General features: G+C 34.0%; 3 protein-coding genes and 2 long non-coding RNA genes across 5 annotated transcripts; 3 read left to right on the forward strand and 2 right to left on the reverse strand.

Moving 5' to 3' along the window:
- Positions 1–59: 59 nt before the first annotated feature.
- LOC116341910 (40S ribosomal protein S15Aa) lies at positions 60–1,325 on the reverse strand. Its single transcript, XM_031769265.1, has 3 exons — positions 1,208–1,325; positions 454–757; positions 60–248 (listed from the first exon to the last, which is right to left on the reverse strand). The coding sequence occupies exons 2-3, from the start codon at positions 750–752 to the stop codon at positions 155–157; spliced, it is 393 nt and encodes a 130-aa protein (XP_031625125.1). The 5' UTR covers positions 753–757; positions 1,208–1,325; the 3' UTR covers positions 60–154.
- A 391-nt stretch (positions 1,326–1,716) lies between these two features.
- LOC116342042 lies at positions 1,717–3,559 on the forward strand. The gene is made up of 3 exons (XR_004201221.1): positions 1,717–1,846; positions 1,957–2,487; positions 2,618–3,559. It is a non-coding gene; the product is annotated as an uncharacterized LOC116342042 (long non-coding RNA).
- A 450-nt stretch (positions 3,560–4,009) lies between these two features.
- Positions 4,010–15,032, forward strand: LOC116342041 (CKLF-like MARVEL transmembrane domain-containing protein 4). Its single transcript, XM_031769514.1, has 4 exons — positions 4,010–4,652; positions 13,424–13,591; positions 14,355–14,468; positions 14,571–15,032. Exons 1-4 carry the CDS (start codon positions 4,485–4,487, stop codon positions 14,652–14,654), a joined length of 534 nt encoding a protein of 177 aa, XP_031625374.1. The 5' UTR covers positions 4,010–4,484; the 3' UTR covers positions 14,655–15,032.
- Positions 15,033–15,231: 199 nt separating this feature from the next.
- On the forward strand, positions 15,232–16,207 carry LOC116341953 (TM2 domain-containing protein CG11103). The gene is made up of 2 exons (XM_031769390.1): positions 15,232–15,915; positions 16,024–16,207. Exon 1 carries the CDS (start codon positions 15,303–15,305, stop codon positions 15,864–15,866), a length of 564 nt encoding a protein of 187 aa, XP_031625250.1. The 5' UTR covers positions 15,232–15,302; the 3' UTR covers positions 15,867–15,915; positions 16,024–16,207.
- A 499-nt stretch (positions 16,208–16,706) lies between these two features.
- On the reverse strand, positions 16,707–17,416 carry LOC116341954. Its single transcript, XR_004201213.1, has 3 exons — positions 17,192–17,416; positions 16,925–17,037; positions 16,707–16,861 (listed from the first exon to the last, which is right to left on the reverse strand). It is a non-coding gene; the product is annotated as an uncharacterized LOC116341954 (long non-coding RNA).
- Positions 17,417–17,986: the final 570 nt, after the last annotated feature.

Here is a 17,986-nt window from a genome sequence, read left to right on the forward strand (position 1 = left end):
CGAATTTAATTTGAATCAAATTCAGTAGCAATTGATATAAAAAAACAACACTTTCTGAACACTTTTTAGGTTGGTATTTGTTTTTTTTTTCTTTTATTTAATGTTTCGAAATCAAAAAGAAGTAACGTAGTTCCTCTTAATGTTTATATTGTGTTTAGAAGAAGAAACCGAGGATTTTGCCTCCGAGATGTTTTCGTCTGGCTTCTTCGTGATCCATGATACCTCCACTTGTGGTCAACACAACGTAACTGAAATGAGAAAAAGAAAACAAGTCAGGATTGTCAAAACGGATGGCACAAATTGAGGTTAGGTTTGTTATTGAGCACTTTAAAAAAAATTCTTTTTTTACATTGTTTAGGGAGTCAAAATGTTGTTTTTGAATGAAAATTCTGGCGCAATAACACTTTAGTTTTAAGATCGATGCGATTGAAGCATGCCGTAAAATGAACTCACCCGAATTGACGTGATGGCAAAAGGTTGTTTGTCCATTTTTCGATGTCGTTGATTGGAACATCGAATCTTGGTGAGATGACCCCGCATTTGTTTAGACGGCCAGTTAGATTAACGACAACTTTGCCGGAACGGTGATCGTCGACGATTTCAAATTCGCCAATGTATCCATGTTTCATCATGACAGTCAAAAACTTGATGATGACCTTTGAGCATGGGCGCAACAAAACTTGACGTTTTCCACGCTTTTCAGCATTGTTGATGCATTTCAAGGCATCGGCCAAAACATTCATGCGAACCATTTTGTCTAAAACGATAAGAAAAAAGGGAGAAAACAAATGAGATATTTTGTCGATGCAAGTCACTACAATGTATAAACGTGTTGCTGTGCAATTGTCAAGTGGTGGTAAACATTCAAACGCGCGCAAATAATTATCATGTTTTTTTCGCTTTCTTTTACATTTTACACAAATCGATATCAATTCTGGGCGTTCAGTATGCGTGGAATGTAGTTTAACACTTTATTTCATTTAAAAAATCCAAATCAAATAAGTCACTTGTACACGCATTTTTTTATCTGTCAATGGCATTTTGTATGAAGACCATTGTCGTTCACCGTTCGTCACTTTGAACACATTTTTCGCAAAAAATCCCAATAAAAATCGAAAAAACGTTTAACACAAAACAATTGTACAGCATTTATGGAATGAATTTCATAAAAATTTGTCGATTTCCGACATCGATGAACTAAAATTACCTTTGATTTAATTTTGTATCTAGCGGACCGCAAACATACAGCGATAAAGACCGTACATAAAAAGAAGGAAGTCGATGTCGGTTTTTAACATTAGCATGATTTCGAACTGTCAAAGATGCCAGCGCCGCCATTCAGATGAGCAACTCAACTGACACCGAAACTCAATTGACACCACAGCGACAGTTCCATCTATCGATAAAATGACGACGATCGCCTAACTCTCACACTCAATTTCTTTTTTTAAACGAAAATTCTTTCGGATGTTCTACTTCTTTATCAATTTCATTGTATTCACTATTTTACCGCGATATTTCCACAATGTTGATTCTTTTTTTTTTTGCTTTCTCTCTCTCTCCATTCGATTGAACATTCACATGCAAACAAATGATGATGGTGTGCGTTGTCATATTTTCAACGAAATAATAAATTCTCATGCTGAAAACAATTAAAGTGTGCAATTTTTTGTTTTGCATCTCCATTATTCGTCGATTGAAGTCACACTGGGTAGTCGTATGTATTTGTTATGTGTGCCGTGCGCGTATGTAATTTATTGTTGTGAAAATTATATGTTTCTTCATATGTGCAAATAGAGAATCATTTGAAGCACAAAAGAAAGAACATCGCGATGAAAATACAGTTGTGAGAATATTTTTACAATTTAAATATGTAGTGCAAAAATTATGAAGAACAATTTTTTTTCTTTGATTGATGAATTGTTTTTTTTTCTTCGCCGGTGTTTCCAATACAAGCGTTGATAGTGTTGACAACGATACCGATGTTCCAACAAATAGCGACAATTTATCGCATTTTATCGGGAAAATGAGTTTTAAGAGCTTAATGAGCCTTTTTCCCCGTTTCCAGGGAGCGCTATCAGATTTAAGAAATGAACAACTCGTGGCATGGGCTTGTCACTAGCGCATCACATTTTTTCGAGTGGAACAAAAAGAAAAGATTCTTCATAAATGCTTACACGATTCAATGCCGGCACACCTCATGGCAACACAATGGCAGAAAAATTTCGCCACATCAAGATTTACTGCGCTTTGTTTTCCAACCCGAATCGCCACTGTTAATATATCTATGCGAACATTTCATTCTATGACGATAGTTCACCAACATAGTTCACCAGAATAGTTATTGCCGTTGAGAACAAGACACGTCAAACCTATTATTCTGAAACAGCACACCAATATGACTCGATAAAAGTGTATTGAGTTGGTTGTCACGCGATTAAATCATATAATTTTAAATCATGAACCTTCCCCATGGCGGATTTGAAGGTAATTGGATTGAGTGTGACACAAAAAAATTTTTTGAAAAAAAAAACATCAAATTTTATTCGAAATCATGTATGTCAAATATTCATGTATTTAATAAACACTTTTTATTGATTTATGCCACAATCGACAGAAAAACGAAACTCAATGGCCCAATAAAAGTGGAATATTTGGAACTATTTGAATATAACATACTGCCCGAAAGGTAATTATTACTTTCCTACCGCTCGGAAATTATTTATCAGATTGACTATGGCTAGTCCTGCAACCTAAATTCAAAGTTGGAAAAAACATGTACACAAACACACGCATATTCCCACTGAAAATCAATAACATCGAATATGACCACAATAAACGTGAATTTATAAAAGCGTTTTATTTATATTTCGCATCGTTGGGTAAATGTTAATATTTAGCCGTTGTTGAGTGGGCTGATTAATGTCCAATCGAGTGGAGTGCGCGCTTGGTGTCGCATTTACCATGAATCAAAACTATTATACACGTATAACCACTATGTTTGCGTGTTTCAACATTATGTCACCGTACAAAAGCGTTGTCGTCATTTTCGTCCGTTAAGTGTTAATGAAAAGTTAGAACTCGATGCTATTTGAACTAATGCACTTGGCAACTACAAATGGCTCGATGAAACTTTTATAGAATATTTCTCGGTGGTTATTTTCATGTTGTTAGGTCGATTCGATTTCATTTCCATATGATTTTCGGTATAATTTCCATAATTGATTGAGTGAAACGGAAGAGAGTATATTAGAGGAATACATAATGTGTGCATGACCGATGGCATATGTTAGCGTTTTGATCAAATGAATATGCACTGGTTGGTTCGGTGGGTAATGGCACCTGAGCAACAAACAACATTTAAAATTGATTCTGTTGTCGTGGGCATTCTGGTTTGCATTTAAATTTTCTAACGGTTTTTCTTTATCTGATGGTAAAACTGGGATCTCAAGAAACCTCTCTGCGAGCAAATGAAAAAAGCTCAAAAAACCAGACTCTTTTAGTTAATAAAAGAGAAAATTACAGCAAGTTTATTTAATAAATTCAGCTCTTTATAGTTTTTTTTTCTTTTTGCTATTTCTTTCTCCGTTCATTTTTGATTTTGAATGTATGTCGCACCGCTCAGCGTTTACACAACAACAAAATCATACTGGCAAGATGATAACTTATGGCCATTCAACGTGTAGAATGAAACTAAAGCGATTTACGGTATTGTTTTTGTTGTTCGGAATGAAAAAAAGAGAAACGTTTTCAATATTTTTGTTTTGAATCTTTTTTTTCACTTCGGTTTGTTGATATTGGCTTTGCGGATCGACGAGAACGAAATGCATCTATGTACTGTACACACATGGTATTGAATGCGTTGTTGTCGTCGCAGTGGCCGCCGACGCCGTTGGTGAAGCGTAATATCGATACGTTTCAAGCTCCGCAATACACAGATGTGATACCCGACTGGTGTGTACTACACATTGCTTTAGTCGGCGGCTAAGCTCTCTTTCTAAAAACTAATTTCATTCAGTCGAACATTTGCATCCACGGCAGCAACAAGTTGCTCGCTCTCTCTTCATTAACTTCTTGTGCCTCACAATTTCGTATTTAAAATTCATCGCCGTACCATTGCGATTCTCGGTCGCATAATATTTACACAAAATAATTGTGTTTGTAAAGAGAAAAAGGTGTATTCTACCATAAATTGTAAAAAATAATAATTTACGTTTTGTGTATGTACGAAGTTTTCTCGAGAAAGAAAAAACGGTTCACAGAAAAGTAAAGTGTGCGACATTCAATTGTCATAGAACATTAGATTTCGAAACACTTGAATCTATTCAGAATATTAATTATACAAAAGAGACAAAAAAAGAAAACAAGTATTTTAAGGTGAAATCTTACAACAAAATAGACCGTAAATTTTTCACAGCATCGCGACAAAGAGAATACACATTTTTTTTTTCGTTCGAGATAAACGGTTAACAAACAACACTGAAATGATGTCAGAAACTGTCGTAACTGTAGAATCGGGCAATCGGAATAACGCCCAAACACCACCAAAACCTGCTGCACCACAACAATCAGCAGCTGGCCCATTAAGTTGGATCACATTCAATACAGCTTATTTTCAATCCGTGCCCGGACTTTTGAAACTCATACAATTGGTGAGTGTATATTTAGACCCATCGATAGGTCATATTATTCATTACTTGTACTCATATCCATTTACATCTCATTCATTTACATCAAATAGGCCGATGTCTATTAAGTCAGTGTAGAAATAATAATTTTATTAAGTCAGCGCAACCGCAAAAATCAATATGCAATTCAAGATTGTTTTGTCTTTTACGACTGAATGTGAGCGTCACAATCGATTCGGAAAACTTTCCATGTGCACACCTGTGCAGTAAATATTGAGTTCAATGCAAATAATTAGGTGTGTCCTTCCCAATTCTTTTGATTTTTCAATGGGGCACCCTTTAAAATGAGGTTAAAGTGGTCTCTTTCATCTATTTTTTATCTTCTAAAATAGCCTTGTCAAAAATTATCAAAAATTCTCATTCTAAATCCATCCGATATCAGTCCGCTGTTAATAAATTATTCATCAAATTAATAACGCGTACTCAATAAATGTCGATTTCTAAATTCGAATCGTATATCTTGTCACAAACACAAATGATATTTGTGTTATTCTTGAAATGAACTTGAGCGTGTGCGATGTTTCATATTCTTCATCATTTTCGAACAAAATTTTATTTTTAAATTGACATAAAGTTGGAAGACGACGATACACCAAAGTAGCACCAAATCCATTTCGATACGATTATTTCAAAAATATATGAACGTCGTCATCATCGACGATGTTAAATAAAAAAACACATACACAAATTAAGTAGAGTGAGTCGTTGTTGACTGCTTGCACCGCGCCACAATAGCGATAAACAAAACATTTTAAATAACAAGTGTGTGTTTTTTTCACTACTCATTCTACTCGCACGGTGTTCGAGAATCTTTTGTACATCTCACGGTATTATTGTCGCGCAATGTGCATACAACTGTCGTTACTGCCTACTGTCAATGTTTTTGATACGTCTGTTGTACATTTTTGGATTGATGCCTTTTAATAAATTCGTTGACGTGATTTGCTCAGATTTCAATGTTATTTTATTTTTTTTGGAAGATTACGTACGCTTCAGCGATGACAGCCTCGAGAATGGCTTGAAAACTAAAATAGATCATTACTTTTGGATTAATTAAGGCATGTTTATTTGATCAGCACGAGCTACAAAGTGAATTAGCCAATTTATTATTTGGAAAGTGTTCAACTGACACATGGATCTTTTGAGAAAAAAATTGTTTAAATTAGCACAGGTTTTCCATATTATTATGAAAAAAAGCGCTTAATTAAAGGAAGAAAAACCGTTTGAAAAACTAAATTGCCAAACGCACTTTAGCCCGCCATTTTTTGCCGTTGACCAATTTTCGACCAGAAACGAGATGAATGTGATGTTATTGTTTTGAAAAGATTTCGATTTTCACGAGACGATGCTTCTGTCAGTTGCGTAACTCAAACTTAATGTGTTTTTTTCTTCATCAATGTGCGAACTCGCTTGAATAATTTCGACACTTTAGGATGCCAAATGGCGCAATGATCTCGGGATGCCAAAATGGCACGATCGTGTGTATGAGAGATCGATCCATACTTACATGTGAAACAACGTCGGTAAACGTATGCAAAATTTGAATGAGACATGATTTTATCGAGATGTAGGCGAACGGGATTTTAAACAAACTACTATATTGGAAGTCACAAATGAAATTGAAATTAATTTCAAAACAGCCGTTGCTTGTTAAAAAAAATCCCGCGCATTTTTTTTCTTCGTTGTTATTTCTGGCGCAGAGCTAAAATATGCATACATAAGACTGCATTGACGTTAGTACAGTCGAATGGGAGCGTTTGTTGACCAAATCGAAACTACAAGTGAAACTTGATTCTATTGACAATAATTAGATAATAACTAGAGTCAAGTGTGCGTTGTGAGAACCAGGCATGTGTACGCAACATCGCTTTTATTGCATTTTTGATTTAATCAAGTTGAAAGGCATAAACGAGCTAGAGCTTAATTGAAAATAAAGTTGCGGTGAGAAAACCAACCGTTTCAATCGATTAGTTTGGTATTAGTGTCGGAGTGTCCGCGCTCAGACATGACGAAACACCAAACAAATTCATTCTTTGCAACCTCTTTTAATTATTTATTTGCTTCAATGTTTATTTTACCTGTTTATATTTAGCACCACCTGGCACTGAACAAGCACTTTCGAATGGTTTCCAAACGAGCACAGAGCGAAATAGAAAAGAAAATTTATACGCAATAAAATCGATAAAAAAGCTTCCTCGAGCGATATTATAAACTGACCTTGAACCATTTTCACGATTAAAATTCCGTTTTTCAAATGGCATTTTCGCCAGACAGTTCTGAACATGAAAATTGAAAAATGAAAATTAATAATGTGAAAGGGAAACCAAATTGAAATTGATTGTCAGCAGCTTTTCTGACAAACTCATCGCATGCCGGTGCACGTTTGCATTAAGTATGAATGATCGGCATTGTTTGTAGCACAAATTCAATTTGGTGCCATTGTACAAATTATGAACGCGCGTATTGAGCGAAGTGAATAATCATCATAGATAGGAGTGACAATTTGTCAATAATTAATGAACAAACACACATTGAAATCCATTAAAATTGTACGTTCGAAAATATCAAATATGAGGTAAATAAAAGAAGTATGATACATGACTATCGTATAAATGTTGTTTAGTAATCGATTTTCTGTTGAATAATTCTGTATAATCAACATTTCGTTAAAGATAAGAACGTTTCAAAACGATCATTGCGAGCGGAGCACATTCAAAGGGAATGTGTCATCACACCACACAGTCAAAACATCCACATAAACAAAATGTTTTCTTTCTTCTGTGCCGATGCGAAACTGTGTAGCCGAATTGCACATACTTTTTTTTACTCTGGGTCATTGACCCGCATCGCTAACGGTAAGCAAAACACATAAAAATTGCATGTTTACTTTTCACTCGTCTTTGTTTTTTTCATTTTATGTTCAAGCCGCGATTATACGCCGAGACACACGAAATTTACATGATTTGCCTTCGCCTTACAGCCTCATGTCTCTCTGGCATATGAAAAAAGAGAAGGCATCTGAAAATACACATTTGCTATTTTTGCCATACACAAAAACCGTTTCGTATCGGCGCGGTGAACGTCTTTTTCTATCTATATCTACATTTGAAAAATGCATGCGATTGCATTCCAAACATTCTCAAATGATTTTTTATGCTCACTGCACACACACACACATACGCCGATTGCGCATTACGATTCTCAACGCATGCCAATCTCATTTCGCGATACCAAAACTAATGCCGAGATTTTACTGCAAGTGGAACCGAAACAAATGTTACAACCAAATTTTTTTTGTTCACTCATTTCAAATGGGAAATTTAAAAGTGAGAATGAATGTGTTTCATTTTATTCGCATATTATGATCGAAAAATAATGTGATCGACGAAAGGGAAAACTGGCCTAACGACACGCTAAATATTTGCCATTCAACATTTTGATGGACTATTTTAAATACACGTTTTGGTCAAAATGAGGTGCTTCGACGTAACCAATGTTATATGGCCGTAGGTGGAAATTAAATTATTGAAATAAATGCCAAGCAAACGCCCAACGTAGTGTAGACAATTACATTTCCATGAATGTATCGAATCGTTGCTAATAAATAACATTGAAGTGCGATTGAAGACGGCATGGTGTGGCCCATTATTTTTCCATGTGCACATTTTTGCATTTTTGTGTGCAAGCAATAAAATGATTTTCATGACAACTATAAAAGATTCAAGTAAATGTTAAATCGATTCTTAAGCATTTTCAGTCGATAATTAGAAAATTGTTGTTTAGTCTGGTTGTTTGAATGTTTTGGTTTGCTTTCAAAATGATTTATTATAATCGTCATGTTGCTTTTTTCATTCATTGTTTTTGGTTCGCACTTCGTTTTGTGGATTCATCAACTATTTTAATGCAGTTTCGTTTCGAAATAAATTGTCCGCTTTGATCGATTATCGCTTTGATTCAACGAAACGACGGCGGTGAATTTCTCGAATTGAATACCAAAAACGAACAATTTGACATCTTTTCTTTTGTCTGACACTTGAATGTCTATTTTTATGTTAGACTCTTCGATATTGTCACCGTAAATTCCGTTCGAAATTCACTCCGATGTACCAAAATACACTTTGAGAATCCATAAATTTTCGAGTGGCACCTCTTCTCTCTCGCTCTCTCTCTGTACGTGTCGCATATAATTAAAGTTTAGTGCGCTAATGGATTATTTTTGCAGCGTAAATAAAATACGACTGTTAGTTTTAGTTCTTTTCGTTTACGATGTGATGTCATTTGAACATTGTAATGTTCGACAGCGGCAACGTTTCACGGCTTTACCTCTATCGCCATTCGAAATGAGTGTGCAGTAGTTTGTGATTTTCACTGGATGTTAATTGAAATAGCAATCCGAAGTCAAGGCTACATTAAATTATGTGTGAATTTCGAATCGAATCGGTGAAACACACTCATATTAATTTACTTTGCTTGCCGTCCCTTTTTGACAAACAACCGCCACTCAAAACAAATCGTCGATGCAATTTTAAACGAATATAATTCGTTGAACAATCGTTCCCCCGTTCATGCTGTGTAACCTTTTGACTACATCAAGCAATTGTTTTGATGACTTTTATCGCGTCGATTGCTATTATTGGATACATCATCTAATTGCCCAAAATAAACACCGTAAACAAGAAACGAATTGCACCCAGTAAAATGTTGAGGGTCTTAATGCACGTATTAAAGCCATTCTCGATTATATTGAAGTCGGGTGGGTGCTGTTCAAGTCTGAGTTTTTCGGTTCATTATTATGGCAATTGCAAAATGAATATTAACGGGAGTAGTCATCTCCACGTTCAATTGTTCGCGAATAAATTCGACGTAAATATCTTTTTTTAATTTGCTCTCAAATAACATTCACATGCTGAAGAATTCGCCAATTAAAAAGAACGGTAAACATTTTTTTTACGCATTCGCTTGAAGTGAAATGCACTCTGACGTAAAGCCATACATATAGAATGAGCTTATACGTGTAAAAATAAAGCAATTAAGTTGCGCGTGGATTGAAATAGTCTCGCAGAAGATTTAGAATCCGATTATTTTCGAATTCTGTGTTTAGCAATCTAAATTGATTGAAACTGCAACAAATTAACAATGATTTGTTTCTATATTTGAATTGAGCGAGAAATATGAGAGCTCATGAAATACCATTTGAAACGGAATGGATGTATTAAATGAAATGGCTGTGTGAAAAATTCATCGAAAAACCAGAAATAGATTCATCAAAAATGCATAAAATGTTTCGATGAATTGGAAAATTGATCATGATCGTAGAATTGTCTGTTTGTTATTAGTTTTCGTACGTTCACTTGGGGGATAGTGTATACGAAAATGATTTTCTGCGATTCGGTTTGTGTACGTGACTAGCAAACGGAAAGCAGGCAATTTTTATGAATTAAAAACAAAACGTAAACAAACATAGAGCGGTTTGGCGGCGAGAAATCGTAAAAATGTTGAAGAGAGCGAACGAACGAGCGAACGAAAGAAATAGAGAGAGAGAGAGAGAGAGAGAGAGAGAGAGAGAGATGGGGGAGAAAGAAGGAGTGATAGAAGGAGAGAAAAAGTACAAAACAAATGTATTTTGATGACCTACTCCAATGAATGGAAGCACATTAAAACAAAAGGCATTTGCGTTATGCATCAGAACAAGAAGAAAACATAATCCATTGCATATTGAGTTTCATGTTTGCCAATTGTTGTTCAAACTCGTTTCGTTCATCGTTGTGTGGAATTCTCTCTTTCTTTTTCGTCTTCTTTTGAACTCACCCATGTTTGTTTGTTTTTTTTTCTCTTTCCACTGACTTGAATTTCAATTCTGAGTGTAATGACTTCGGTAATTTTACGATATCTTACGATTCATATCGGTGTGTGTTTTATTTGCTTCTAAATATGTACGTGAGCAAAGCGAATCGCATGAATTAATTAATTTCCATATCGTTCGCGTTCGTTGTCAATCTCGAATTTCTTTTTTTTTTTTGCTCAGTGCATTTTCCGCTTGATGACTTGTTCTCGCGAGGCCATTTCAAATGTTATGAAAAGACATTCTTGCATGCGACCAAACCTTAAATAGTGTGACAATCTCTTTTCCTGTGTGCTCACAACACCTCAACACAAACCACAATTTGCACAATGATTTTAGACAAATTGGATTCTATTCTCTTGGCACTCGTCCATCAGACGTCTTTTATTGAACGTCAACAATGGATCCACATATAAAACGGAAAAATACGATAATTCTTTTCTCTTTCTAGCATTTCATTTGGGTGAAATAACGGCCAATGTTATCAAGCTAATATTTAAAAAATTTACATAAAATTGGATAAAACAAAATAAGGCCAAAGTTTTTCTTTTCACATTTTTTTTTCGCTCATAAAAGAAATCGGCAAAGCATTTTTTTAACGAGTTATTATTAGAGAGGAAATTGAATGATTTGCATACAAGCGGGCCGGAGGAAATGTGTGGCAGAAAAATGCCTGGGAAAAATTGACAGAGCCATAGAGCGTCGTATTCGAAAGCACAGCATGGTGAACGCAAGAATTCTACTTGATAATAACATTATCGACTCTGTATCGTGGTGCTTTCAACTTGAACGGGATAAATATAATCATTGTAACATTCATAAATTGGATTTTATTGCACTTTCACTAGACAAACCATTTACTTTAGTCGTACGCTATTTATGGACTAATCTTGACTTTTACATTGCTACGCTGGACAACCGAGCACCAAATTGTAGTAACATCAAATTGCAGTTTAAACTTTAAAGAGCGAAATAATAACGAAAGTTCTCAGATACTAAGTAACGAATCTTGAGTGCAGTGAACACAAAGATTGAATAAAATTGCTTTGCAAATTGTGTTCAATTGTGGTCAAGTGTGAAAAACTATGTGTAACTCACGAAACTATGAAGATTGCGATTTGTTTTTTGTTCTTCTTTTGAACATTTTTAAATTGAGATAGGGCGTCATTAAACAAGTTATTGGAACATTCCAACGTGAGACTTTCATCTTTTCTAGCCAACAATTTATAAGATCTCGTTTACATTCAGACCAATGTGTTCGTTCAGAAAGCTGTTGCTTTAACATATTTGATAGACGAGTGCGATGAAATAATGAAAATAAAAACAGTTGTTTCAACATCAAAAGCGTGCAATTATAAAATCACGAACAATCGGCACTTCGGTGCGACGCAACGGCTTTACTCGATTTTAGCGGTCATTTGTTTCACTTTGGGCGACTTTATTACGCTATTGTATTTGTTTCTATGGCATTTTCTAATGCGCAGTGTGAATTTGTTTTTCACAACGTTTCCATGAACATCGCGAAACATTTCTCTTTCTTCCAGAAACCGGTTCGGATATTTTATACATAAATATGTGTCTTTCTAATATAGCATCGACGATGCGTATACATAACCAAACAAAGACTATCACTCGAGATCAACACTTTAGTCTTGATTTAGATGAAATCCCATCTCTTTTTTATCGTGCAATTTTTTTTCTTCTCCAATTTCGAAATCTCCCTTGAATCGATAAGATATGATTTTTTTTTCTCTCCATAATTTTGCTAGCCAATGGTTTCTTTTTGCTTTCTTTTGACGAAATCATGATCGAGATTTTTATCACAGCCAATTTGGTTCGCGAATGGAATAAATCTGGTCAAGATTATGGACATGATTTGTTGTTATTGTTTTAAACAAACACAACGTTCTACAATCAAACGCAACCAATTGTTTGCGATGAAACAAGAAAAAAATTACGATTTTTTCTCAAGTAATTTAATCATATTCAAATTTGTAAGGTTAAAGCGGCATTCTGATTCAGATATTTCTAGAGAAGATAGCAACAAAGACACATTCGGATAAGATAACAATTCTGAGTAAAATTGGTGTTATTATTTTTAACTGTGTGCTTTATCAAAGAACGCACCTTTGTCTCGGCTATTTCTGATGACATTATTCATAAAATGTAATTTGCAAAGTCTCTTACGTTTACTTTGACGCCATATCCGTTTGTTTCAATAAATTAGTCATTTTACAATTATTTACTTGCTTTAAACAAAAATATTTATAATTCAACGTACAATTTGATTTAAAAAAAAAAAAAACATTTTTATTTTTAATATGTAAAATTCCATTTAAGAAAATCAAAGTTTCAGTCAGGTGGAATCGATGAGATGTTAGAAATATTTTCAGCCAATTAATTCACACAAAATTCCAGCAGTTCTTTTTAAGGAATGTAATTTTTTTGGTGTTTGACTAAAATTTACTACCGTCTCGAATAGCCTCGATACGAAGCAGACCAGAGATTTTTGAACATCAATTAAATGCAAAACTAACAAATCAATGGTTGTGAATGAATTCGGCATCAATGTCTATATCAAACAAGAATGAACGTTATTCACCGAACAGAGTGAGTTTGTTTTCATCTCGTTTTCAAAGTTGTCATCAGTGGGTGTTCAAGAACAAATTTTTTTTGCACCATAGGTGTTTCCAATAAGACATGTAAAACGGCTGACTCGACGTCATCGATTACATCATTCCCAATAAAAAGTTTGAATAATTTTCATTTCACACCGACTGTACCAAAAAGAATGAATGAGTTCATTGTGCCAAAAATTTAATGTGAAAAATGAAACAACAAATATTCGAATAATAATAGTGCTAAAAACTAAATATTTTCATGAAAATTACAGGTTTTGGGTATCATTTGTATGTCATTGGCATCGCCGGCTCTGATTACATCGACGCATTGGTTTTTGTTTGTCGTTGTAACCGCATTCATCGCCACGCTATTATGGATTGCCATTTACTTTTTGGGCATTCGTGAGGTTCTCAATTTATCGGTCAATTGGATATTAACGGTGAGTATCTGCCATCATTTCAATTTAAACGAACCAAAATCAATCGAGGTTATCGAAATAAATAATAGATCGGTTTCCCCTAATTTCATCGAAACTGGAAGACGACGACGATAAAGTAGAAAAGTAAATTATAATTACACATATGAATATTTGAAGCTCAATAAATATTTTGTCACTTTGTTTCTATATGCTGCACGCATTCAAATTCACGGTCTACTTGAAATCGATAAAATTTCAAAAAGATACACGAACGCCTGTTTCTTATGATTTTGATGAGCTGTATAAAATACAGACTTTGTTTTGATGCTTCAATTTTGTATCGTAGCCTCGTCGAATATTAGCTAACCGTTTCGCAATTCAATTGAACAAAGATTTTTTCTATTTCAATTCAATTGGGTTGATTTCCGTCGTGAAAAGTTTTAAAACATTTGAATTTTATTCGATTGACATTTTATTCTTCACGCGTCTTTACGTTGAATTTAAATTAGATTGATGTGCACATTTCCGTGTCGCTGGTTTTTCTGCCACTTTCGAATTCCAGATTGTTTTGTTTTTATTATTCTTGTCTCAAGAATCGGCTATAATAATTCATATATGACACTTTTTTTTCAATTTCTTCTTCTTCCAACGAACCCATCACGTTGTCACGTAGTGATGTGCGTACTACTCTCGAGCGGTTTTGTTTCTCTCTATTTGCGATGTTTAATGGTATTTGAATTACCGTTTATAATCGTGTCTTTTCCCATCTCATTCAATTCCACAGGAACTTCTCAACACTGGCATTTTTACGATTGGCTATGCCATCACAACATTGTTCCAATTGATAAACTGGGTCGGAGTTAATTACCAGGGACGTGCTTCGAATATTGTAGCAGCCGTAAGTTTAAATTATACACTCTCTTCATTTTCATCATTCACACACACACATAAATTCTCACTCTTTTTAATTTGGCGTGTTTTTTTCTCTCATTTTCCATAGGTTTTCGGTTTGTTCAACACAATCGCGTATGCAGCTGGAACATATTTTTTATTCTTAGAACACAAGGCGGGCGCAACGCATTAAATGTACAACAAGAACAAGACTCTATCTATCTATCCCTATTTAACAAGATCACAAAAACAAAAATTCAAAAACCGAAATTCATTAGACGGTTTTTTTCTTATCTTTTTTTTTAATTTCATAATTTTATATACAAACATTTAAGCGGAAACAAGGAGGAAAAGTTAAAGCAGAAAAGAGGAAAAAACAGCAGAGACAGCAATTATAATTTTACTATTATATTAACAAAATGATTTATATTAATGCAAGAAAAAGTACATCAAATTTTGGCTTTAAGTCATTGAAAAAAAAAAATCCCAAAATAATCGCATGGAATCACATGATTTTATAAGTAAACAATTTTAATATTATTATGAATAAATATATGTTTTAAGTGTGTAATAAATGTTGTAGTTTGTCCACAAAAAGAAAATAAATAAATAAAAAAACATTTCGACGATTTTCGACTCGATGTAATGTGTGTGTTTTGAAAATATTGTACCGCCCAGCGCCATCTATTGTGAAAATACTTCAATTGAAAGGAGAGTTGCTCACTTTTGCTCGCTCAAACTGTCACTGTCACGGTGAAAATAAACAAAAGACAAGTGGTAGCATAGTACATTCAGATTGATCTCGTAGAAATCACTGAATTTTATTTTACAACAAAAAGAAATGTATCATGAGTTATTGTTTGTGTTTTCTCTATTAATTGTTGGCAAATCATTTGCCTCACAACAACAAAAAGACAAAGAACAAAATCGTTCGCCAAGTGATTCCGATTATAATCCACTTTCACCACTTGTACGATGTTCATTTGTTCCGATTGAATTTCTCGATTGCAAAGAGCCCTATGACCACAAAGGCAATAAGACGGCACGCGATGAAATGGGACATGGATGCATTAAATTTGGCGGTGCTAACTATCATGATGTGGAGAAAACAAAAGTGCCCTGTACGGTATTTCCCGAAATCGAATGCTATGGATCAAGGTCATTCTATCGTGAGGGCGTTCCATGCATCAAGTACACCGAACATTATTTTGTAACAACACTGTTGTATAGCATTTTACTTGGTTTCCTTGGAATGGATCGATTTTGTTTGGGCCAAACAGGAACAGCAGTCGGAAAATTGCTCACATTAGGTGGCTTGGGCATTTGGTGGATTATTGATGTTATTTTACTCGTGACAAACAACTTATTACCCGAAGATGGAAGCAATTGGAATACATACGTGTGATTTTAAATGCTTTACAAGCGAACACATCCACTTGCCGTTTTAAGTAAATGTATAAATTAAATCTAAGACATCGTTTAATAAAGACTGAAAGTTACACATAAATTTATTGAAAATCACAAACCATTTTTATTTCCAATTGTCTTTTTTATCTTCACAGCTACGCGTGTCTTACGATTATCGAGCATCCAGATAATCAATTGGAACAGATAAGACTTTAGAACTTAACCATAATTTAAATGATATTTGGAAATTGTTCAAATTGGACAGAATATAATATTTATTCGTTAATAGAGACGATGCACGATCGATTGATTAGCAATCTAGACAAAACCTTGAGTTCAAAAACATTTAACTCGGAATTTCTACGAATTTTGCTGCCAATTATATAGTAGATATTGAAACAATTAAATCGAATTCAATCAAATGAATTTGTTACAATTTTAATTAATGCGTTTGAATTCTTGACTCAATAAAATTGTACATTTTTTACCGTAAATGTGATTATCATGAAACACTTATAAAATATCGTTGTGGCATAGAATTCAATTGTCTATTTAATGTGAGATTCCATATTTGGTTAAAGAGCTTTTTTATAATTTTCAAACGATGTATTTAGATAGCTGCAATTAATAATTGATTGACACTCAAGCAAAAAATTTTTTTTGGAAAATTACATGATCAATTGAACACATAAATTAGAATTAATTTAGCATTAAATGAAATGCCCACAATGTGTGGGTCTACAATATATTCAAATATAAATTTCATAACTGGTATGCCGGAAATAAATATCGTACTTCAGACCATAAATTAATTACGTATGCAAAATAAAACAGTTGATTCGATTTAAATTTGTGCATATTTTTTTTATTAGCGAAAGAATTTTAAAATAAAATCGAAATTTTTCGTTGAGACATAATATATTAGTAATCAATTGTGTGTTGAAGAAAAACCATATTCAGCGACAAACTACTTGGAATGGCAAGTCTGTGTACCTGAAATGATTCGAGAAAAAAATGCAAACAAAAATAAACATGCGATTGCTAAATGATATTTACCAAAAAATGTAACATCCATATCAATAAGTCACTTTCCATTTTTCCTCGGTCAATACCTCTGTTCGAACTTGTCCTGCTTTAACGGTTTGCGTTCGGGTGTACGAATATGTTGGCTATAAATAATATTGAAAAAAAATTATGAAATTAAAAAATATAAGTATAATGTATATACTTTTACTCTGATATCGATTTAATTACTTTTTTTTGTTTTTTCTTCTTTGTTTTAGAAATTAAAAAAATGGAATAAAAATTTTTGATATAACTCACATCACCCTTGATATAATAAGGTACACGTACTCCGGCTCTAAGTAAACGGCCTCTGGCCAAACTGTTTAGAACACGGCCAGATTCAGTGACCGTTGTTGTTACTTCACCCTTTTTCCCAACTGAAACCATTTTAAAGCAAACAAATAAAAACAGGAAAAAAAATCGAGGAGCAAGTCTATGCTGCTGAACGTTTATCTCAACAATTACTGAACTGAACAATTGTTCGACTCGATCGCTCTATATATAGCCAGGTTTAGACACAATAACATGATTTAAGTAGATCAAAACCACCAATTAACAGCGTTGGCGGTAGAATAGTAACCAACAATTGAATTAGTGCAATTTATGCTGATCTAATTGCGTCGTTTTTTTAGTGCTTTGAGAGAATGCAATAATATGAAACTTATCCATTCAATCATTAAATCAAGCCGTCACTTAATCAAATGGACTAACCTGTGTTCAATCGTATTCGAAGTAAAAACGTAATTGATCACATATGAACCGTACATCACATTCGGAAGGCAAATGAGAAAAACTGTAAACATTTGAAATAATCCAAAGTCTCCAATTTCCGAGAAGACCACATCCAGGTTGTAATCGACATCACTGTCAATACCCATTTTGGTTTAAATTTTTTTTATTGAATTGTAAATTTGAACGAGAATCTGGAAATATACTTAATATCACATTAGAAACTTTGATCCAATCTATATTCAGTGAAATCTATGACTACTTGAGTTACAATTTCAACCACTCGCTCCTGCTCATCACTTTGTCATTTATCATTTTGATGAC

This window comes from Contarinia nasturtii, unplaced genomic scaffold (genome assembly GCF_009176525.2).
Source record: "Contarinia nasturtii isolate CC-2019 unplaced genomic scaffold, AAFC_CNas_1.1 Cnas_scaffold_810, whole genome shotgun sequence".
NCBI classification, from domain to species: Eukaryota; Metazoa; Arthropoda; class Insecta; order Diptera; family Cecidomyiidae; genus Contarinia; species Contarinia nasturtii.

Excerpts from the sequence above, each read along its gene's own strand:
- LOC116341910 (XM_031769265.1), bottom strand. The coding sequence starts at position 752 with ATGGTTCGCATGAATGTTTTGGCCGATGCCTTGAAATGCATCAACAAT. Across the intron at positions 249-453 it reads TTGCCATCACGTCAATTCGG|TTACGTTGTGTTGACCACAA; the intron begins GTGAGTTCATTT and ends TTCTCATTTCAG.
- LOC116342041 (XM_031769514.1), top strand. The coding sequence starts at position 4,485 with ATGATGTCAGAAACTGTCGTAACTGTAGAATCGGGCAATCGGAATAAC. Across the intron at positions 4,653-13,423 it reads TTTTGAAACTCATACAATTG|GTTTTGGGTATCATTTGTAT; the intron begins GTGAGTGTATAT and ends TGAAAATTACAG. Across the intron at positions 13,592-14,354 it reads CGGTCAATTGGATATTAACG|GAACTTCTCAACACTGGCAT; the intron begins GTGAGTATCTGC and ends TCAATTCCACAG.
- LOC116341953 (XM_031769390.1), top strand. The coding sequence starts at position 15,303 with ATGTATCATGAGTTATTGTTTGTGTTTTCTCTATTAATTGTTGGCAAA.